The 18,099-nt window shown below is 36.0% G+C and overlaps 1 protein-coding gene across 1 annotated transcript in view; it reads left to right on the top strand.

Moving 5' to 3' along the window:
- The first annotated feature begins 428 nt into the window (after nt 1-428).
- LOC133300538 (mRNA-decapping enzyme subunit 2) overlaps nt 429-18,099 on the top strand; it is a 44,071-nt gene continuing 26,400 nt past the window's right edge. The window contains exons 1-6 of the mRNA XM_061500098.1: nt 429-519; nt 608-713; nt 1,423-1,574; nt 2,513-2,640; nt 4,378-4,473; nt 10,443-10,595. Coding sequence (XP_061356082.1) covers nt 634-713; nt 1,423-1,574; nt 2,513-2,640; nt 4,378-4,473; nt 10,443-10,595 — 609 coding nt within the window. The 5' untranslated portion in view covers nt 429-519; nt 608-633. The remainder of the gene's footprint in view (nt 520-607; nt 714-1,422; nt 1,575-2,512; nt 2,641-4,377; nt 4,474-10,442; nt 10,596-18,099) is intronic.

Genomic DNA, 18,099 nt, shown 5'->3' with positions numbered 1-18,099 from the left:
ATGAAAATCGAAGAAGGCGATGATTAAGTAATTGATTAAAAAACCATTGGGTTGGATGAGAAGATATAAAAGTTGTTGCACATGATGTTCCGATTCTAGGATATAAAAGCTTTTGAATCCAAGGGAAGTTTAAGAAGAGAACACACATGCAAATGTACCAGTTACTCCTACTATGGTGCCACGTAGCAGGAGGAGAGCCGTTGCCGTTTCTACTTGCAGAAAGAAAAAAACCAAGATGCTAGAAGGTGATGATAATTTCACAACTTAATTGATTAAATGTTTTTTTAATCGATTAAATAAGGATAAATAGATATATAGTATTAAAAAGGGGATAAAGTAATTATTTTTTAATTAACAAAGAATATAAGGGTCAAAAAGCCTATATATCAAAATCAAAATATACTGTCTCTAAAAAAATAAAATAAATAGGGTTTCTATATTGCAGGTAAAGATAATTGAGTAACTGAAATTGAGAACGGTTCGGGTGACGACATAATACGGTTTCTGGGTGCTGAATTCGTAAGACAATTTAACGAGAAAGTGAAAGAAATTATTGAAGAAGCTTCTTCATTATGAGATTTTTATTTTTAATATTTTTTGGTTCTAGGGTTTGAGAATCGACGCTGGGAAGCCATGTCCAATCATCACCGTTCTTCGAGTGCTTCGTCTAAGACCGGTCTTCCACCTCAAGAACTCCTTGATGATCTCTGCAGGTCTGTGATTTTTTTTTTCTGGTTTCGAATTTCTCGGTACTTTCTTTGATTTTCCTGAAATTGGAGGACAATGGGTATTGAAAGTTCGGAGCTTTTTGGATTTTTTTGTTACAAATATTTTTCATACTCTTGAATTGTTTTAATTTTCTGCTAAATGTGTGGTTATGAATTTTTGGAAAGATTTGGGCTATTTCTGCCGATGTCATTTTGGGTTGTAACAATATGACTACGATGGTAAGTTAAGCTTCAAGGAGTAGACTGAAGTTTTTTTTTCTGCTGCAGAATAGGGAGAATTATTATTACATGCTGTACCGCTATGCAATTTTTGACAGGGAAAGTTCTGCTGAATATTTATCAGTAGAACTGTAAAAGGTTTTGTTTTGTAACTGCCTAATTATGGATTACTCACTATAAGAACAGGGTAGTATACTTTTCCAATATAATCATTCAATTTATTTTATCTTATTTATTTATTTATTTATATATTTTTGTTTGTAAATAACAGTTAAGAGATTTGTTGAAATGCTTTGACATACATATACTGTAATATAGTTTAATCATTTGCTGTTGTATATTCTGTCTTCCAATTCCGTAACACTCACACTGATTTCCATTGACTTTCTTCCCTGGATTTGTGAGTATAATTTTGTCTTCCTATGTTTATTTTGTTTTTCTCATTAATGTCCATGTTATGTTGTTTATATTGCAGCCGATTTGTGCTAAACGTTCCAAAGGAAGACCTTCAATCATTTGAAAGGATCTTGTTTCTTGTGGAGTATGCACATTGGTTTTATGAAGATAATTCTGTAGAAAATAATCCATCTCTGAAGTCATTCAATCTGAAGGAGTTTACTTCTTTATGTATCCTTATTACATCTGTTTTTTTTTATCCTTAATGTTTAAAATAACAGAATATAAGTTTTTCACTCTTATTCCTGTTTTACTATAATAATTTGTCGGCAATTCTGTCCTTCTTTTCATTAAACAAGTAAAACTAACATGGAGTTGTAATGAAAGAATGTGAGCAGAGGACTTTGGTCGTCCATAGATATTTATTCCTCACTCAAGATTTTTCGAGATCTTTAATTTGTTAAACATTTTGGTTGCTGGTCCAGATTCACGTGTTTTATTCTTCTCTCATGCCATCTCTTGTAATATATGTACCAAATCTTGGTAAATGGGGAATCTATATTTCTTGCTTTTAGTTTCCTCGAGAATTTTAGCATTGAACCAAACATAACAGTGTCCCATTCTAGTTTTGAGGAAATCTGCATATTTATTGTTATCTTCTTTTCATGTCAAAAGTTGGAAACTACATGTTTTCTTAACTTTGAAAGAAAACTGTCGTTGAAATCATCTCTGTATGGTATGACACAAAAAGTTGTATGCAGCACCCATCTGCATCTGGAATTCCCTCTGCCCCAATTTTTCTTCATAAAATCCAATACATTGTTGCTTTGGAGTTCATCAGTTAGGATTGGGTTTATGCCTAGCCCTTCTCACATGCTTGCTTTGCTTAGCCATTCTCGCGTGCTTGCTTGTGCACTGACACATACATATTGACCATGATATAAAATATTAATGCATATTAATAATGGAACCATGTTTTCCAATTACATCCTTTGACCAGGCAAGGAAGACTATCTCTGTTATGATTTACTGTTTAGACATTTTAAGGCATAGTTGTCTAGGATTTACATTGAAAAAGGCTAGTCATTATGGCGGTTTATTTTTATTCTCTTATTTTCTATATCCACATCATCTTATAATTAGATGCTGTTTCCCTTAATATTTAGCAGTGTTCAACAGCTGTGATGTTTTGAAACCTTATGTGGCCCACATAGATGATATTTTTAAGGACTTCACTTCTTACAAGGTTCGAGTTCCGGTAACTGGGGCAATAATTCTTGATGAAACTTATGAAAGGGTAAGTTAAGAATAAGGCTCACAGCAGTATTGCATTTCTGCAGTAAGATAAGTTGATTTGCTTACCTTGTTTTCTAGTGCCCGGGGGTTTACCTTCTCCTTGGTATAAATATGGCCCTGAATTAATGTGTCCTCTTTTGTTATTGCATATTTTTCACTTTGTTTTGGTGATTGGTTATCTAATACTGTAATCATTGTGCATGATGCACATGATTAAAATCTGTTTTATGAATTTCTAAATATTTTTTATGTTCCATTGTTGGCTATTAGGAAGATGAAAATTGTTAGTTAATGGCTATTCAAGTAATTAGAGACAATATCTAACGTAAATTTTTAATACTTTTGTCAAAGAGTGCTGATTAAGGATGATTGCCTTAAGTTAACCTTATCTAAATCCAATGGCAGCTAAATAATTAAGGACCTTCTAAATATGGAAGATGAAGTATCCCTTTATCACATATGTTATACATGCAGTCAATATGTGACTTGGTTATGTATGCTTTTCATTACTCAACTTGGTGAGCTTCTTGTAAAAAATAGGATAATATTATTTCTTTTAGTGAGAGATACAGTAAGGCCACATTCATAAGCCTTCACCTAACATCTAAAGCCTCTGGGAGATTTGGTCCATCGCATGCTATTAAATCCTCTATGACTGAGTGGTCAAGAATGTCTCTATTCTTCTTGTGCTGTCCATGCTTTATTTGGCTCTTGCTTTAGGGGACATATTAGATACAATAAAGCCATTCATAAGCCTTCCCCTAACTGCTTAAGATTTTAGGAAAGTTGGTCCATGATAGTTTCTAAAATAACTGGTGAATAATGTCAAAGATGTCCCAGCAGGGGGGGTGTTGTTCTTGAAACTTTGTATATTGGATGTAAACAGTTGTTTTCGAGGAAAAATAATTAAAAACATAATTATGTGAAGAAATTCTAGGTGTAATGATATTAGATATGGCCTATGGAACTCCACAGAAGATCCTCTCAACTGATACGATAATATTGAAGTGCAATTTAAACTTTTAAGAAAAGGCTAGTTAACATCTCAATCTCATCAAGAATCAGTTTCCAGTTAAATCATTGAATAATACAACCTGGCATCATGAATCATGATTTTCACCCTCTAGCCCCAGTTTCTTTAATGTAGTTCATACTTTAATGGTGCTGAAGAACAATACTTGACTTCACACCAATTAAAATGTGGAATAACTAGGATAAGCTTGAAATGATTGAGTAGTTGTGAAATTCCAAATTCTTAAAACTATTAGTGAAGATGAAAATGATACTATGTAGAGCAACATCTAGGGATTAGAGGTTTTAGTATAGGAAGTAAAGGCTACTTGTGTCTTTTTTGTAGTTGTAATATTAGTATCGATAGATAATTAGGGTTCAATTAGGTATGAGAATTATGTAAGAGAAATGTTGTTTTCTTCTCCACAGATCCTTTTCTCTGTTTTCCTTGAAACCCTAATGTCTCTCAATAGGAGGGAAGTAAAGTATTTCAATTATGAGGTGAAACTTTTACTTTGTGTCTCTAAGAAGAACATAATAATTTTATAATTCATACAAAAAAGACATTTAAGTTTATTTAGTTCGTAACTTGCAATTTAAAGCTGTAACCTTTTTCTAGTTCAAGCAAGTAATTTTCCACTGCAGTTTCTTGGGACTGAAAATATATCTATCAATTACTTATTGGTAAGTTGTGCCATATTTACTTCTATGCATATGCTGTTGACAGTGCTTGCTAGTGAAGGGATGGAAGGGCTCAAGTTGGAGCTTTCCGCGTGGCAAAAAGAGCAAAGACGAAGAAGATCATGCATGTGCCATTAGAGAAGTAAGCATACTTCTTTGGAGTTATTGCTTTCTCAGTCTCTTGTTGTAAATGACTCTTTCCATGTGCATTTGGACTACAGGTCCAGGCAAGATAGTTACTGATACAGACCACTCAACAAGTAAAATTATCACATAAAAGAACTCTGGAATATTGAAATACATATTGATATATCTATGAATCTGGAGTACAATATAGAGACAGTAACAGACTAAGAAATAGTAAAAGACTCAGAGACAGTAACAACATCAACTTTTAACAATAGCAACGTTCAGACTACAATACTAAAAAGGGAAATGAAATGAAATACAAGAAAAAGATAATGTAAGACAATTGGAGAGGCCTCACTCTCTCCCAAGAGTCCAATGCCAATATACTTTCCAGATCCCCTCATACTTCACATTTCTCTCTATTTATTATCCATACCCACTTCTAGAATATTTTCTACTAACTAACTAATTTGCTGAGTCAGCCTTGAGAGATGGGAATATGCTATAATGCTTCCTAGAATACTCTTTTAGGACTGGTGTTGTATCAATACCCCCCCTAACAATCACCTTGTCCTCAAGGTGATGATCATTTTTCGGGGTCCCATTGCTTGAAATGTAGTGGCCAGCTAATGCATGAGGCTATGTAACCTCCCCCACCTGGATCCCACCGTGTGAAAGATATATGCCAATGGATTTCTCACACATAAGAGCGCCCACCTGGGTCCCATTCCGCTTCAGCACTTGAACCCTTATCTACCCGTTTGAAACTAGTAATATGAGCTCTGATTATCAGATTTCTCGTAGCAGACAAAACAGCCTCATCAAGTTGATGAACGACATTAATGATAATAGAAAAATGCCCTGTTCCAAACATACTTTGCCACTGGTTCACATAACTAGGCAATGAATGTTCTTGTGTGCCTTCCATTCCCAAAAAATCAGAATATCCAACATATAAAATACCTTGTTTATCTTCATTAACTATGCAAAACCTATTATTACTTTGTTCCAAGATGTCAGAAGCATATTCCCTGTAAAATCCCATGAATTTCACTCTAGTTTTAGGCCATCGACCCAAAATGGTGTTCTTGAATTCCTTTACAATGAACAAATGCCCCTTCCAAAACTGTTCTCTTTCTTCAACATCAAAGGGCCAATGACATTCCTCGATATGATACCTAACTACCTCCAGAGTTTCCAGGCTCGCTCCATGCTTCAAGACAGCCCCAAGATGTCCCTGCTCCGATGCTCTCAAATTCGACTATTAGCCATGATCCAAGGTGGTTCGAAACCAAGCTATTTGGTTTGGTGGTGCTGATGTCCACCTATGAAGCACCGATACGGCTAAATTTTTTTTTTTACATATCCGATACGCGTCCCAGACGAATACGTTGGCGACACTCATTTTCACATATCGAATGAGTCAACAAAATCGATACTGTCAAATGCCATGTTTGTAAATTTTAAAAAACTGAAGTGTGTTTTCTAACTGAAGATTTTTGGCAAAAAAAACCCTGAATCGAAGTGTGACTCACTTAGTTCTATACTCACCTAGTCACCTCCGCCATCTCTGTTCTAAAATCGCTAAGTGCTCACTGCCATCTGCCGGCCGACTCACTTCTTCCTCTCCTCGTGCGTCTGCCGTCTGCCATCTCTGATCTCTGGCAAGGGCCGACTCACTTCTCCCTCTCCTCGACGCGGTTGGGTCTCTTTCAGTCTCTTTGCTCTCCTCTGCGTCTACCTCTCTCTCTAGTTGCGTCTGTGACTGTCGGTTTGTCTTTTCTTTAACCTCATTTTTTTTTTCTTTTTTATCGTGCATCCATGTTGTTATAAAAAAAAAGAGCATTCACAATGTACCAGTCTATAAAAAAAAGCATTAAAAAAGAGAGCATTACTAATTTTATGATTTAGTATTTTTTTTATATATGAGCTGTAATTATTTTTGCTTCTGTTAATTTTTATTTTTATTTTGAGCTGTTAATTTGAGCTTTTAATTGTCCACAACAAATATGTTTTTATTATTGTCCATATTTTTATTATTTTGAGCTTTTTAATTTTTGTTAATTTTTCAATATTTTTATTTTGAGCTTTTCATTGGCCTGATTATGTCTTTTTTTTTTAATATGATTATGATTGTAAATGCTGTTTTTTGTCCATTTATTATGATTTTATGGATAAGCTATTATTTGTGCTTGTGATTTTTCTTTTATTATATTTTATTAATGTGAAATACACTTTATATATTAAAAATATTATTTAATACTAAGAGGTATCAGAACGTATCGAAATATTAGTATTTTTAATGTAACGTATCGACATTCCGTATCGAGAACGTATCGAAAATGCCGTGTCAGTATCGGTGCTTCATAGATGTCCACCGTCCTAGAGTGACGAGAAGAGACATCATCAACATCAACATCAACATCACCTTTATCCCAAATTAATTGGGGTTGGTGGTAGATGAACCCACATGAAAGATACAAAACACTTGAAAAAATAAAATTTAAAAAAAAAAATAAAAAAATAAAAAAATAAAATAAAAAATAAAATAAAATAAAATATATATGTATATATATATGTATATATAAATAAAATAAAAGTAAAAAAGAAAGGGACAAGAAGAAGTGGGGGAGATGAAGGGGAAAAAGACTAAAAAAGGACCATCCTCCACCATATTTATAGCTTTTCTCCATTCCGTTCTAAGACAAACCGTCCGCCAATCTATATCCCACTCCATTAAATCTTGTTTTACCACCTTCCCTCAAGTAAGTTTCGGCCTACCTCTGCCTCTTTTTGTGTTGAGCTCTTGGTAACAAACTTCTGTTCTTACAGGAGCATCCAGGGGCCTTCTCATCACGTGCCCAAACCACCTCAATCTATCTTCTCTCATCTTCTCGGCTACTGGTGCTACTCCGACCTTTCGTCGAATATCTTCATTTCTTATCTTATCCATCCTTGTGTAACCACACATCCACCTTAACATCCTCATCTCTGCGACTCCCATCTTATGCTCATGTTGCCTATGTGCTGGCCAGCATTCCGCGCCATATAGCATCGCCGGTCTTACTGCCGTTTTATAGAATTTTCCTTTTAACTTAAGAGGGATTTTGCGGTCACACAAAAACCCAGATGCACTGCGCCATTTCATCCACCCTGCTCTGATTCTGTGATTTACATCCTCATCAATCTCTCCACCTTTTTGTAATATGGAGCCCAAGTATTTAAAAACATCTTTTTTGGGTACCTCTTGACCACTTAAATGCACGGGCTCTTGGTCCCCATCTCGTACCAGAGAAAACTCACACTTCAGATACTCAGTCTTGCTTCGACTTAATGTGAATCCTTTGGATTCCAAAGTGCTTCTCCACAATTCAAGTTTTCTATTAACACCCTCCTTGCTCTTATCAATAAGCACAATATCGTCTGCAAAAAGCATACACCATGGCACTTCTTTTTGAATATCTTTTGTTAGTTCATCCATAACTAAGGCAAAGAGATAAGGACTTAGAACCGACCCTTGGTGTACACCTACCGCGATAGGAAAATAACTTGATGTTCCGTTACAAGCTTTTACACATGTAGTAGCTCCATCATACATATCCTTGATTGCCTTTACATACTTTGATGGAACCTTTTTCTTCTCCAAAACCCACCATAAAACATTCCTTGGAACCTTATCGTATGCTTTCTCAAGGTCGATGAACACCATATGCAAGTCCTTATTCTTTTCTCGGTATCTTTTCATTAGTTGTCGCATCAAGAGAATGGCTTCCATGGTACATCTTCCTGGCATAAATCCAAATTGATTTACAGAAACCTTGGTATCTCTCCTCAAGCGATGTTCAATAACCCTCTCCCACAACTTCATAGTATGGCTCATTAGCTTAATGCCTCTATAGTTTGAACAATTCTGTATATCTCCCTTTTTTTTGTAGATAGGCACAGTCATACTTTTCTTCCATGCATCAGACATCTTATTTGTCTGGAGAATCTTATTGAAAAGATTGGTCAACCATTTTATTGCCAACTCCCCCAGGCCTCTTCACACTTCAATAGGGACACCATCAGGCCCCAAGGCTTTATTAGTCTTCATCCTCTTTAAAGCCTCCTTAACTTCATGTGTATTAATTCTGCGAACAAATCTTCTATTCATATCATCATACGCGTCCTCCAAGTCCACCTCGCTTGTATCTCCATCCCCATTAAACAGCTTGTTGAAGTAGTTCAACCATCTTTCATTTACATCTTCATCTCTTAGTGACGAGAAAAGACAAACTCGGAAAAATTGGCGAAACCCACACCATTTGCGACGAACTCTTCCCTGTTGTGTCGAACTACCTCTAACGAAGTCGATCTGAATTTTTGAATAACTCCTTGGTGCTCTGCCTTGGATGAACGCAAGTCACCGCCTCCAACCCCATTATTTCTAGCATCATAATTCTGATTAAGGTTCCCAACTATTTGTGGGTTAAAATGTCCAGACCTTAAGTCTGTCGGGTCGGGTTTCGATCTAAGTTTGGAAGGTTGCATGTGGGTTGTATCTAAATTGGTCCCCTTTGTTATAAATAAAAGGAGGTTTAATTGGTTTGTGGGCCTATAAGCCCAATTTGTATTTAAAACAAAAAAACAAGGTCTCTTACCTTTGGATTGGGTCGGGATCAGAAAATAGGCCGGGTTAACAACTTGTTTCATCTTCTAGCTCCCCTCACTAATGAATCTACAGCTGACTGAGCATAATGGAAGTTGAGGGATAATGATTCCCTGAAACGCTTTGGTAACCCAGTGAAAGTACTTTGGGCTTGATTCATTATGTTAGCAACTTGGCCCAATTTTATTAAGCTCTCCGATGACCCAATTTTCTGGGGGAGAGACGTCTTCTTCCTTCTTGCACAGAACCCTCCTTCTCAGGGGCAAGTGGATCTGATGCTTCTGGCGCAGGCGTTTGGTCCACAAGCATCGCTGGTGGTTGCCTTTCCACTTCAACTTTTCCATTTTCTAGTTTCGATGTCTTCTTCGTCGCTTCTACAAAGTTTCTATTCATTTTCGTTTATGAACTAGGATGTTCCATCTCTTCTTCTTCGCAAAGATATAAATCTGGATTGAATTTCGGTTGAAATTCCTTTAGCATCACCTTTGAGAAATCCCACCAACTTGCCTTCAAATTCGACCCCCTCCAGAACAGGTACCAAATGCGATCATATCCTTTCAGTCCCTTCGCAGCTTCTGAAATTTTCTTCGATTCTGGAGTTCCTTTCACCTTGAAGTATTGCTCCATTTGGATTTGCCATCCATATGCTTCCACTCCATCAAACACTGGAATCATCTTGAAATCACTTTGATATTTTTTTTTTTGGTCATCAGCGTGGTTCAAAGCTACCGGATCCGATAGCTCGGATACCAAATTGATACAGACCACTCAACAAGTAAAATTAGCACATAAAAGAACTCTGGAAAATTGAAATACGAATCTGAAATATTGATATATCTATGAATCTGGAGTACAATATAGAGACAGTAACAGACTAAGAAATAGTAAAAGACTCAGAGACAGTAACAACATCAACTTTTAACAATAGCAACGTTCAGACTACAATACTAAAAATGGAAATGAAGTGAAATACAAGAAAAAGATAATGTGAGACAATTGGAGAGGCCTCACTCTCTCCCAAGAGTCCAATGCCAATATACTTTCCAGATCCCCTCATACTTCACATTCCTCTCTATTTATTATCCATACCCACTTCTAGAATATTCTCTACTAATTAACTAATTTGCCGAGTCAGCCTTGAGAGATGGAAATATGCTATGATGCTTCCTATAATACTCTTTTAGGATTTTAGGACTGGTGTTGTATCGTTAACCTTTCATAAGAAAATTGATATAGATTGAAGAAACTATAAGTAATATGAATTGGCTAATTTATGTCTTACTTGGAGTCGTCCGTAGCTTTTCTTTACTTGTTTTTGTTTGTGGAAAATGCAGGTCATGGAAGAAACTGGTTTTGATGTTTCAAAACTTCTTAACAAGGACGAATTCCTTGAAGTTATTTTTGGACAGCAGAGAGTGCGGCTTTACATTATTGCTGGTGTGAAAGATGATACAGCATTTGCCCCCCTTACCAAAAAGGAGATCAGTGTATGTTTTTCTTTTTTAAGAATTTATTTTTAAGGTTCTTATCATCCTATGTGCCATTGGGGTTATCATTAATACTTTTAGAACTCTCATATATAGTAGTTTAGGATAAAATAAGAAATTTCATTAGAGAGGAGAAAGAAAAAGTACAATCAGGGTAAGATAAGTTATGCTCCAATTTCCAAAATAGAGAAACCAAAAGAATCTATTTGCATCTCAGAAATGGAGGGCTTGTTTGATTGCGTTCTGCTTTTTTTGTTCTTAAAATTGTTTTGTAGATCATTCAATGATATGAATGTTTTATGTGTTTTTGTTTTGAAAATTAAAAGTCAAAACACAAAATAGAAACAACTAAAATATGTTCTCTAAATTTGATTTTAAAAACTAAAAAAATAGATATAATTTTTAGAACTATTTTTGCAAAACAGATATTATCAAACAAATTTTATTGTTTTTTATTTTGAAAATTTAAAAATTGTTTTTGAAAAAAGAATTCAAACAGACCTTGAAACTCCCCGAAACAGCCACATCCAGAGTGCCACAAACTCAAACCTACCCCATGACATGAGGGGATAATATACACTTTTGATATTGTTATTAAAAATAATGTTAAAATAATATACACTTTTGAAAACTAGTTTTGAAATTCACAATGTGTTGTAAATAATTGTATTGTAATTATTTATTTTTATTTATTTTTCATTCTAGAATCTTCTTTGGGCTTAGCCCATTAGGTCATTGAGTCTTTATAAATAGAGAGCTCTTGTACATTTGTAATTAACAATTTTCACATAATACAATCCTACTTTTCAAGTTGGTATCAGAGCTCTCGATCTTGAGGGCTATGCTTCCCTAACTGCCACTTTTAGAGCGGAATCCTATTTGTTAGCCTCTCTCAGCCACTAGTCGGTACTGGAAAATTTTTTCGGGAACCTTTTGGACCAATAGGACCACTATTTAACTATGTTTTTCCAGATCTATCAATCTACAGACGTTTCCGGCAGTGGGTCTTTGATCTCGTCATAAAAATCGGATCTTTTTGAATCAGTCCCATTTGATAGTTAACCCCCATCATCCATCAATGGAGGAAGGTGTTAAGGTAACCTCAATTGATGAAGGAAGGCATCTCACCAAGGCCTTAGCGCATGCTGCCCACATGAGCACATAAAAAGGCCAATGCAATGAAGAACCCTCATTCCCCAAATACCGAGTCCTAGCCGCCTTTGTATCTATCTCCCTGTGCTTCTAAGGTGATCAAGCCCGTTATTTTTTTTTCCAGTTGTGACGGGCAGCAAGGGACAACAAGAAAATCAGATCTGATCAAAAGAGGCACGAGTGGCCAAAAAGATCCGATTTTTATTACGAGATCATAGACCCACTGTTGGAAACGTCTGATGATTGATAGATCTGGAAAAACAGAGTCAAATAGTGGTCCTCTTGGTCCAAAAGGTCCTCTGAAATTTTTTTCGGTGGCGGCTAGTGGCAGAGAGAGGCTTACAAATAGGATTCCGCTCTAAAGGCGACAGTTGCGGAAGCAGAGCCCTCAAGATCGAGAGCTCTGATACATGGCTTTTGGGTTGAATTTCTTCTTTACATGGTATCTGAGCCTCGTGTCATGGGTTCGATTCTCGCCGCCCCCCATTCTCTTTGTGGAATTTCTTAGCACAGTTAGGCTGGGCCTGATGCATCATCCACTTTTCAATCCCAATGGGCTCTCGCGACGTGTACGAAATATATAAAACCATTAATGTAGCCTCACCTATCAACTTAAGCTTTTGGGTGAATTGGTTCTTTACACAATACTTTCCATGCAATGCAAAACTAGGTTTGATAAATTATTCATAGATCCAATTTCAAAAATAAATTGGAAAATAGAATAATGCATGTGATTTCTAAATACAGATTGAAATGTTTGTTGTTTTGTTTAAATTGAAATTACTTTTTACCAGTGTTTTACAAACCGGCTCGGACCAGCCGGGTCGACCCGGGTCTTGGTGACCTGATTGGTTCCCCGGTTCGAGCGGTCATTTGGAATGGTTCTGCAGTCAACTCGATTTGGACCAGTTGACCCAGTCGAGACTCGGCGACCCGGGTTAGACCTGTTGACCCCTATTTTTTTTTTGGTAAAACTTTTTTTTTTGGTTGCTCAGAACTCTTGAATTAAATCATGCTCATATTTTGTGGTAAATATGATTAAAAAATAAGGTGAAAACAAGAAGGTATTTTGGATTAGAGCAGTTCGTTTATGTAACTTAGTTGCATCTCATAATGATCTCAAGAAGTTAAGTGGGGATAAATATTGATGGTCTCATCTCAACGGTGGACACTTTCTCCTAAGTGTATATTTCATGCCTACAAAAGGTGCATGATTTAGTTTATCCGTGTTATGTCAAGGCACAAAAGGTGCATTTAGCTTACATTGCAATTTTAATCCAAATTTAGGATGTGGTCTAGAGTTAGAAGCCTAGAAGTATATAATATTTGCTATCATTGAGAACCAATTTATTTTTTAAAGTTCATTGATAGTTTTCTTATGTGAATTTTTAATATAAGTAATATGTTTAGATTTTTTTAATATGTGAATAGTAAATCCGGTTGAACCAGTGACCCAGTACCTCAATACCTCGACCGAGTCGATGACTGGTCCGTGTTTTAAAACACTGTTTTTTACATACATACATACATACCACATTGGACAGAGAATGAAAAAATGATATAATGTTTTTTCAATATTTGAAAAGTGAAATCCGTGGTATATGGTGCATTTAACGTGTTCATATATAATGTTGTGATTTTATGATTTAGGCAAATTATGATTTAGACAAACTTTGTATTATTAATGGGTATAAGAGTTTTATATTGAATAAAATACTTGATGGTATGTGAATTTGGAAAGTCTATCTTAGTGATGGTCTAGTCAAAGTAAATATAATGACTTTGACAAAATATAGACAAGATAGTAGAACCTCTAGTCAAGTTTTGTTTCTGTTATGTAGTTTGATATTCAAACGAGTTATGTTAACATGAATACATTTTATGATCTTGATGGGATTAAGATTGAAACGTGAAATTCTAAATTCTGTTTAAATTTTGGAATTAAAGTATGATATATTTATTGATAGTCAAAGTGGTCAACCTCGAGTTGATATAATTCCAAAATTGAATGATTTTATTTCAATTACCCATGATTTTGATGTTATAAATGACATGATAATTGTTTTTTATCTTATTGGTTAATTGAAGTTTATTATTTGGTACACGTGTTATTGTTGAGATATATAAAACTATTAATGTAACCTCACCCAACAGCTTAAACTTTTGGGTTGAATTGGTTCTTTACATGGTATCAGAGCCTCATGTCCCGAGTTCGATTCTCACCGCCCCCTACTTTCTTTCTAGTGGAATTTCTTTCTTCGCATAGGTAGGTGGGTCTGTGCATTGCCCACTCTTCAAGCCCAGTGGGCTCTAGTGTGAGGGGGCGTGTTGAGATATATAAAACCATTAATATAGCCTCACCCAATAGCTTAAGCTCTTGGGTTGAATTGGTTCTTTACATGGTATAAGAGCACATTTCTCACCTATATCATCCCCTGTTATAATAATGTCATTAACATAAACTAGAAGGATAGTGGTTTTACCTTCCTGAGAATGTTTAAAGAAAAATGTATGATCCCCTTGGCTTTGCTTGTATCCCAATGAAAGCATGACTTTGGTAAATTGATGCACTTATAGTTGGTCCATTGTACATGTCCCAACCATTGATTGAAGAAGCTCGTAGTCAACTAGAGTGTTGGCTTAATAAATATGGCCCAATTGTTGAAAGAGACAATGATTTGAAATTCAGCAAATTACAATCGAATTCAAGTCCCAATAACGCAGCAGATGTGATTGTGATTTGTTTGGGAAGAAAAGGAAAACAACATATTTGGAATGATTTGAGATTAAAGATTTGGGATGTATTTTGAATTATTTATTTGTAATTTTTTATTTATTTTTTAGATGTTAATTACTTTTATTTATTTTAGGAAGTTTTATTATTTTTAGAATTTTAGATTTTTGAATTTTGAATCAATTTGTAATTAGTTTATAAAAGGGTGCTTATGACCCTTATTCTAGGAGTTGAATTTTGTTATTTGAGAAATTGAAATTTGAGAACCGGAGGGTTACTCTTTTGTGAAAATCCTAACTTTCTGTTTAGCCACTTTTCTATGCGCTTTCGGCATCATTTGGTATCAGAGCACTAGGTTGCCTTCAACCAATGGCTGAACAGAATCGTGGAGGTCGACGACGGCGGAGTCACGAGAGTAGGGAATGTGGATTCGTTCCTGAAGAATATAGACAACTGCGTCAGATTGACCCGCGAGACATAGAAAATGAAGAGCTCGGAAGGCGGATCCAGGATTTGAAGGAACAACTTGAGCAGTGTTGGACAAGAAAATCCAAGTTTTGAAGCAACTATGTGTGCGGCCACAGAGAAAGAGAATTCAAGATTTGGAGCGACGACACATGCGGGTATGCATGAAATTTCAAATTTTGAAGCAAACTCTTATAGAGGTGCAGAGCATGGAAAGTCAATATTTGGAGCGGCGACTTGCGTGGACAAAGTTGGGCCTTCAATCCGAAGAAGGAATGGAATTAGATGACACATCTGATGACGAAGAAGAGGACGTCAATCCCGTGGGGATTCTAAACCAGGGACAGAATTGGAAAGTACAACCTGGAAATCAGTCCACTTTTCAAGATATCGAGATGCAAATCAGGATTCCTGACTTTCATGTCTATGATCATAATCCAGTTTGTGATGATGATCCAATCTATGATGATGAGCCGATCTATGATGATAATCTAATTTATGATGATTATCCGATTGTTGATAATTATCCCATTTATGATGATTATCCATCTTATGATGAAGATTCAGTTTGTGATGATAAGCCAGTCTATGATAAATCTAATGGAGAATCAAATTATGGAGATTTAAAAGAAGAAGATTTATCATATGAGTTTTTGTCCGAAGAAATTGATATCAGTGGAGATAAACAAGATTCGAGGACGAATCTTTTTCTAGCAGAGGAGAATGATGCACTTACAGTTGGCCCATTGTACATGGCCCAACCATTGATTGAAGAAGCTCGTAGTCAACTAGAGTGTTGGCTTAATAAATATGGCCCAATTGTTGAAAAAGGCAATGATTTGAAATACAAATTAAAATCGAATTCAAGTCCCAATAAAGCAGCAGATGTGATTGTGATTTGTTTGGGAAGAAAAGGAAAACAACATATTTGGAATGATTTGAGATTAAAGATTTGGGATGTATTTTGAATTATTTATTTGTAATTTTTTATTTATTTTTTAGATGTTAATTACTTTTATTTATTTTAGGAAGTTTTATTATTTTTAGAATTTTAGATTTTTAAATTTTGAATCAATTTGTAATTAGTCTATAAAAGGATGCTTATGACCCTTATTCTAGGAGTTGAATTTTGTTATTTCCGAAGGGTTACTCTTTTATAAAAATCCCAACTTTCTGTTTAGCTACTTTTCTATGCGCTTTCGGCATCATAAATCTTCCAAACCAAGCACGTGGGGATGCTTCAAACCATACAATGCCTTCTTTAACCTGCAAACTTTATTATCTCCATTTGTAGAGTTAAATTCTGGTAGAATCTCCATGTAAACCTCTTCTTCTAATTCACCATTGAGGAAGGCATTTTTCACGTCAAATTGGTTCAAATCCCAGCTAAAATGAGCAGCGAGAGACAATAGAACTCTTACAGTGTTCATTTTAGCCACTGGAGCAAATGTTTCTTCATAATCAGTGCCATAGGTATGTGTGTATCCCTTCGCTACCAATCGAGCTTTATACCTCTCAAGAGTCCCATAAGAACTATACTTCGGAGTATACACCCATCTGCACCGTACTGTCCTTTTTTCATTTGGCCTGCCAACAACTTCCCATGTATTATTCTTCTCCAATGCATTCATCTCCTCATGCATGGCTTGAACCTAATTATCATCCTTTAATGCTTCATGTACTAATTTCAGGATTGAAATGGAGTTAAGTGCTGTAATAAAACTTCTATGCTGCAGAGAAAGATTCTTAGAGGAGACAAAATGAAAAATAGGGTGTTGGGTACAAGACCTTTTCCCTTTTCTTACAATAATGGGTAAGTCATCAGAATTAATATCAGGCTCAGGAATAAAAGAAGTAGTGTGTTTAGTACTTACCAGCGGTTCAGGCGATTGCAGTTGCTGATGGGGCAGTGTGGGTTGTTTCTTCCTTTGGTACAATAGTTCAGGTGTCCCAGCTTTGCGTACTTTATGTCTATCAATAGGAGGCATGTCACATGAGGAATCAGATGAATTTTCAACCTCAACAATTAAGTCTTCCTTCTCATTGTCATGTAGTGTAACTACTGAAGTAGAAGATGTAGGTAACAGACAGGGAGACTCAGACTCGAAGAAAATGGATGAAGCTTCTACACTATTCTCCCCCCGAAGCTGAGGGTGTAGAAAGTAAGACTCAGATTCATGGAAGCTAACATCCATAGAGACAAAGAATTTACGACTTGGAGGGTGGTAACATTTGTATCCTTTTTTGTTGGGAGCATAATCAAGGAAGACACACTTAAGGGCTCTAGGCTCTAATTTACTCCGATGTTGTTTATGGATATGGACGAAGGCAACACATCCAAAGATACGAGACTGGAGACTTTGCATGATTAGAGCAGAAGGAAAAGAAAAAGGTCATGAGATCAACAAGACTTACATTGCCAAGGACTCTGGAAGGCAAGCGGTTGATCAAATAGGCTGCAGTTAATAAGGCTTCTCTCCAGTAAGAGTTGGGTACAGATGTCTGAAACAATAATGCTTTTGTGACTTCAAGCAAATGTCGATTTTTTCTTTCAGCAACCCCATTCTGTTGAGTGGTATCCCCGCATGTGAGCTGATGAATCATACCCTTATCTGAAACGAATTGTGACAGACGCTGGTTGACATACTCCGTACCATTGTCAGATCTTAATCTCTTAATACTTTTACCAAACTGTGTCTCGATCATTTGATAAAATCGAATAAACAATTCTGGTACTTCTGACTTGTTTTTCATCAAGAATATCCATGTCACCCAAGTGCAATTATCAATAAAAGAAACAAACCACCTAGCACCTGAAATATTATGTACTTTAGACGGGTCCCAAACATCTGAATGGACAAGAGTAAAAGGCTCAATACTCTTTATTGAACTTGAAGGAAAGGGTACACGGTGGTGTTTTGCAAGCTCACAAACATCACAATGGAAGGAGTCAATTGCCTAATCTTTAAACAAAGAAGGAAACATTGACTTCAATAAGCAAATGACGGGTGCCCCAGGCGTTTGTGATGAAGCCAAATCTGTGAGAATGAAGTAGACGGGTGATGACTCATCAATAATTGATTCCCGGTATCCCTTGTAGCATGCTCTGCAATGAGATAGTGCAACCCACCTTGCTCCTTAGCAACTCCAACC

Source organism: Gastrolobium bilobum, unplaced genomic scaffold, assembly GCF_033153095.1.
Source record: "Gastrolobium bilobum isolate Gb01-03AN ecotype WA unplaced genomic scaffold, APGP_CSIRO_Gbil_v1 utg3986, whole genome shotgun sequence".
NCBI lineage: Eukaryota > Viridiplantae > Streptophyta > Magnoliopsida > Fabales > Fabaceae > Gastrolobium > Gastrolobium bilobum.
The sequence above is the reverse complement of the archived record's forward strand: the minus strand, read 5'-3'. Positions and strand labels throughout refer to the sequence as shown.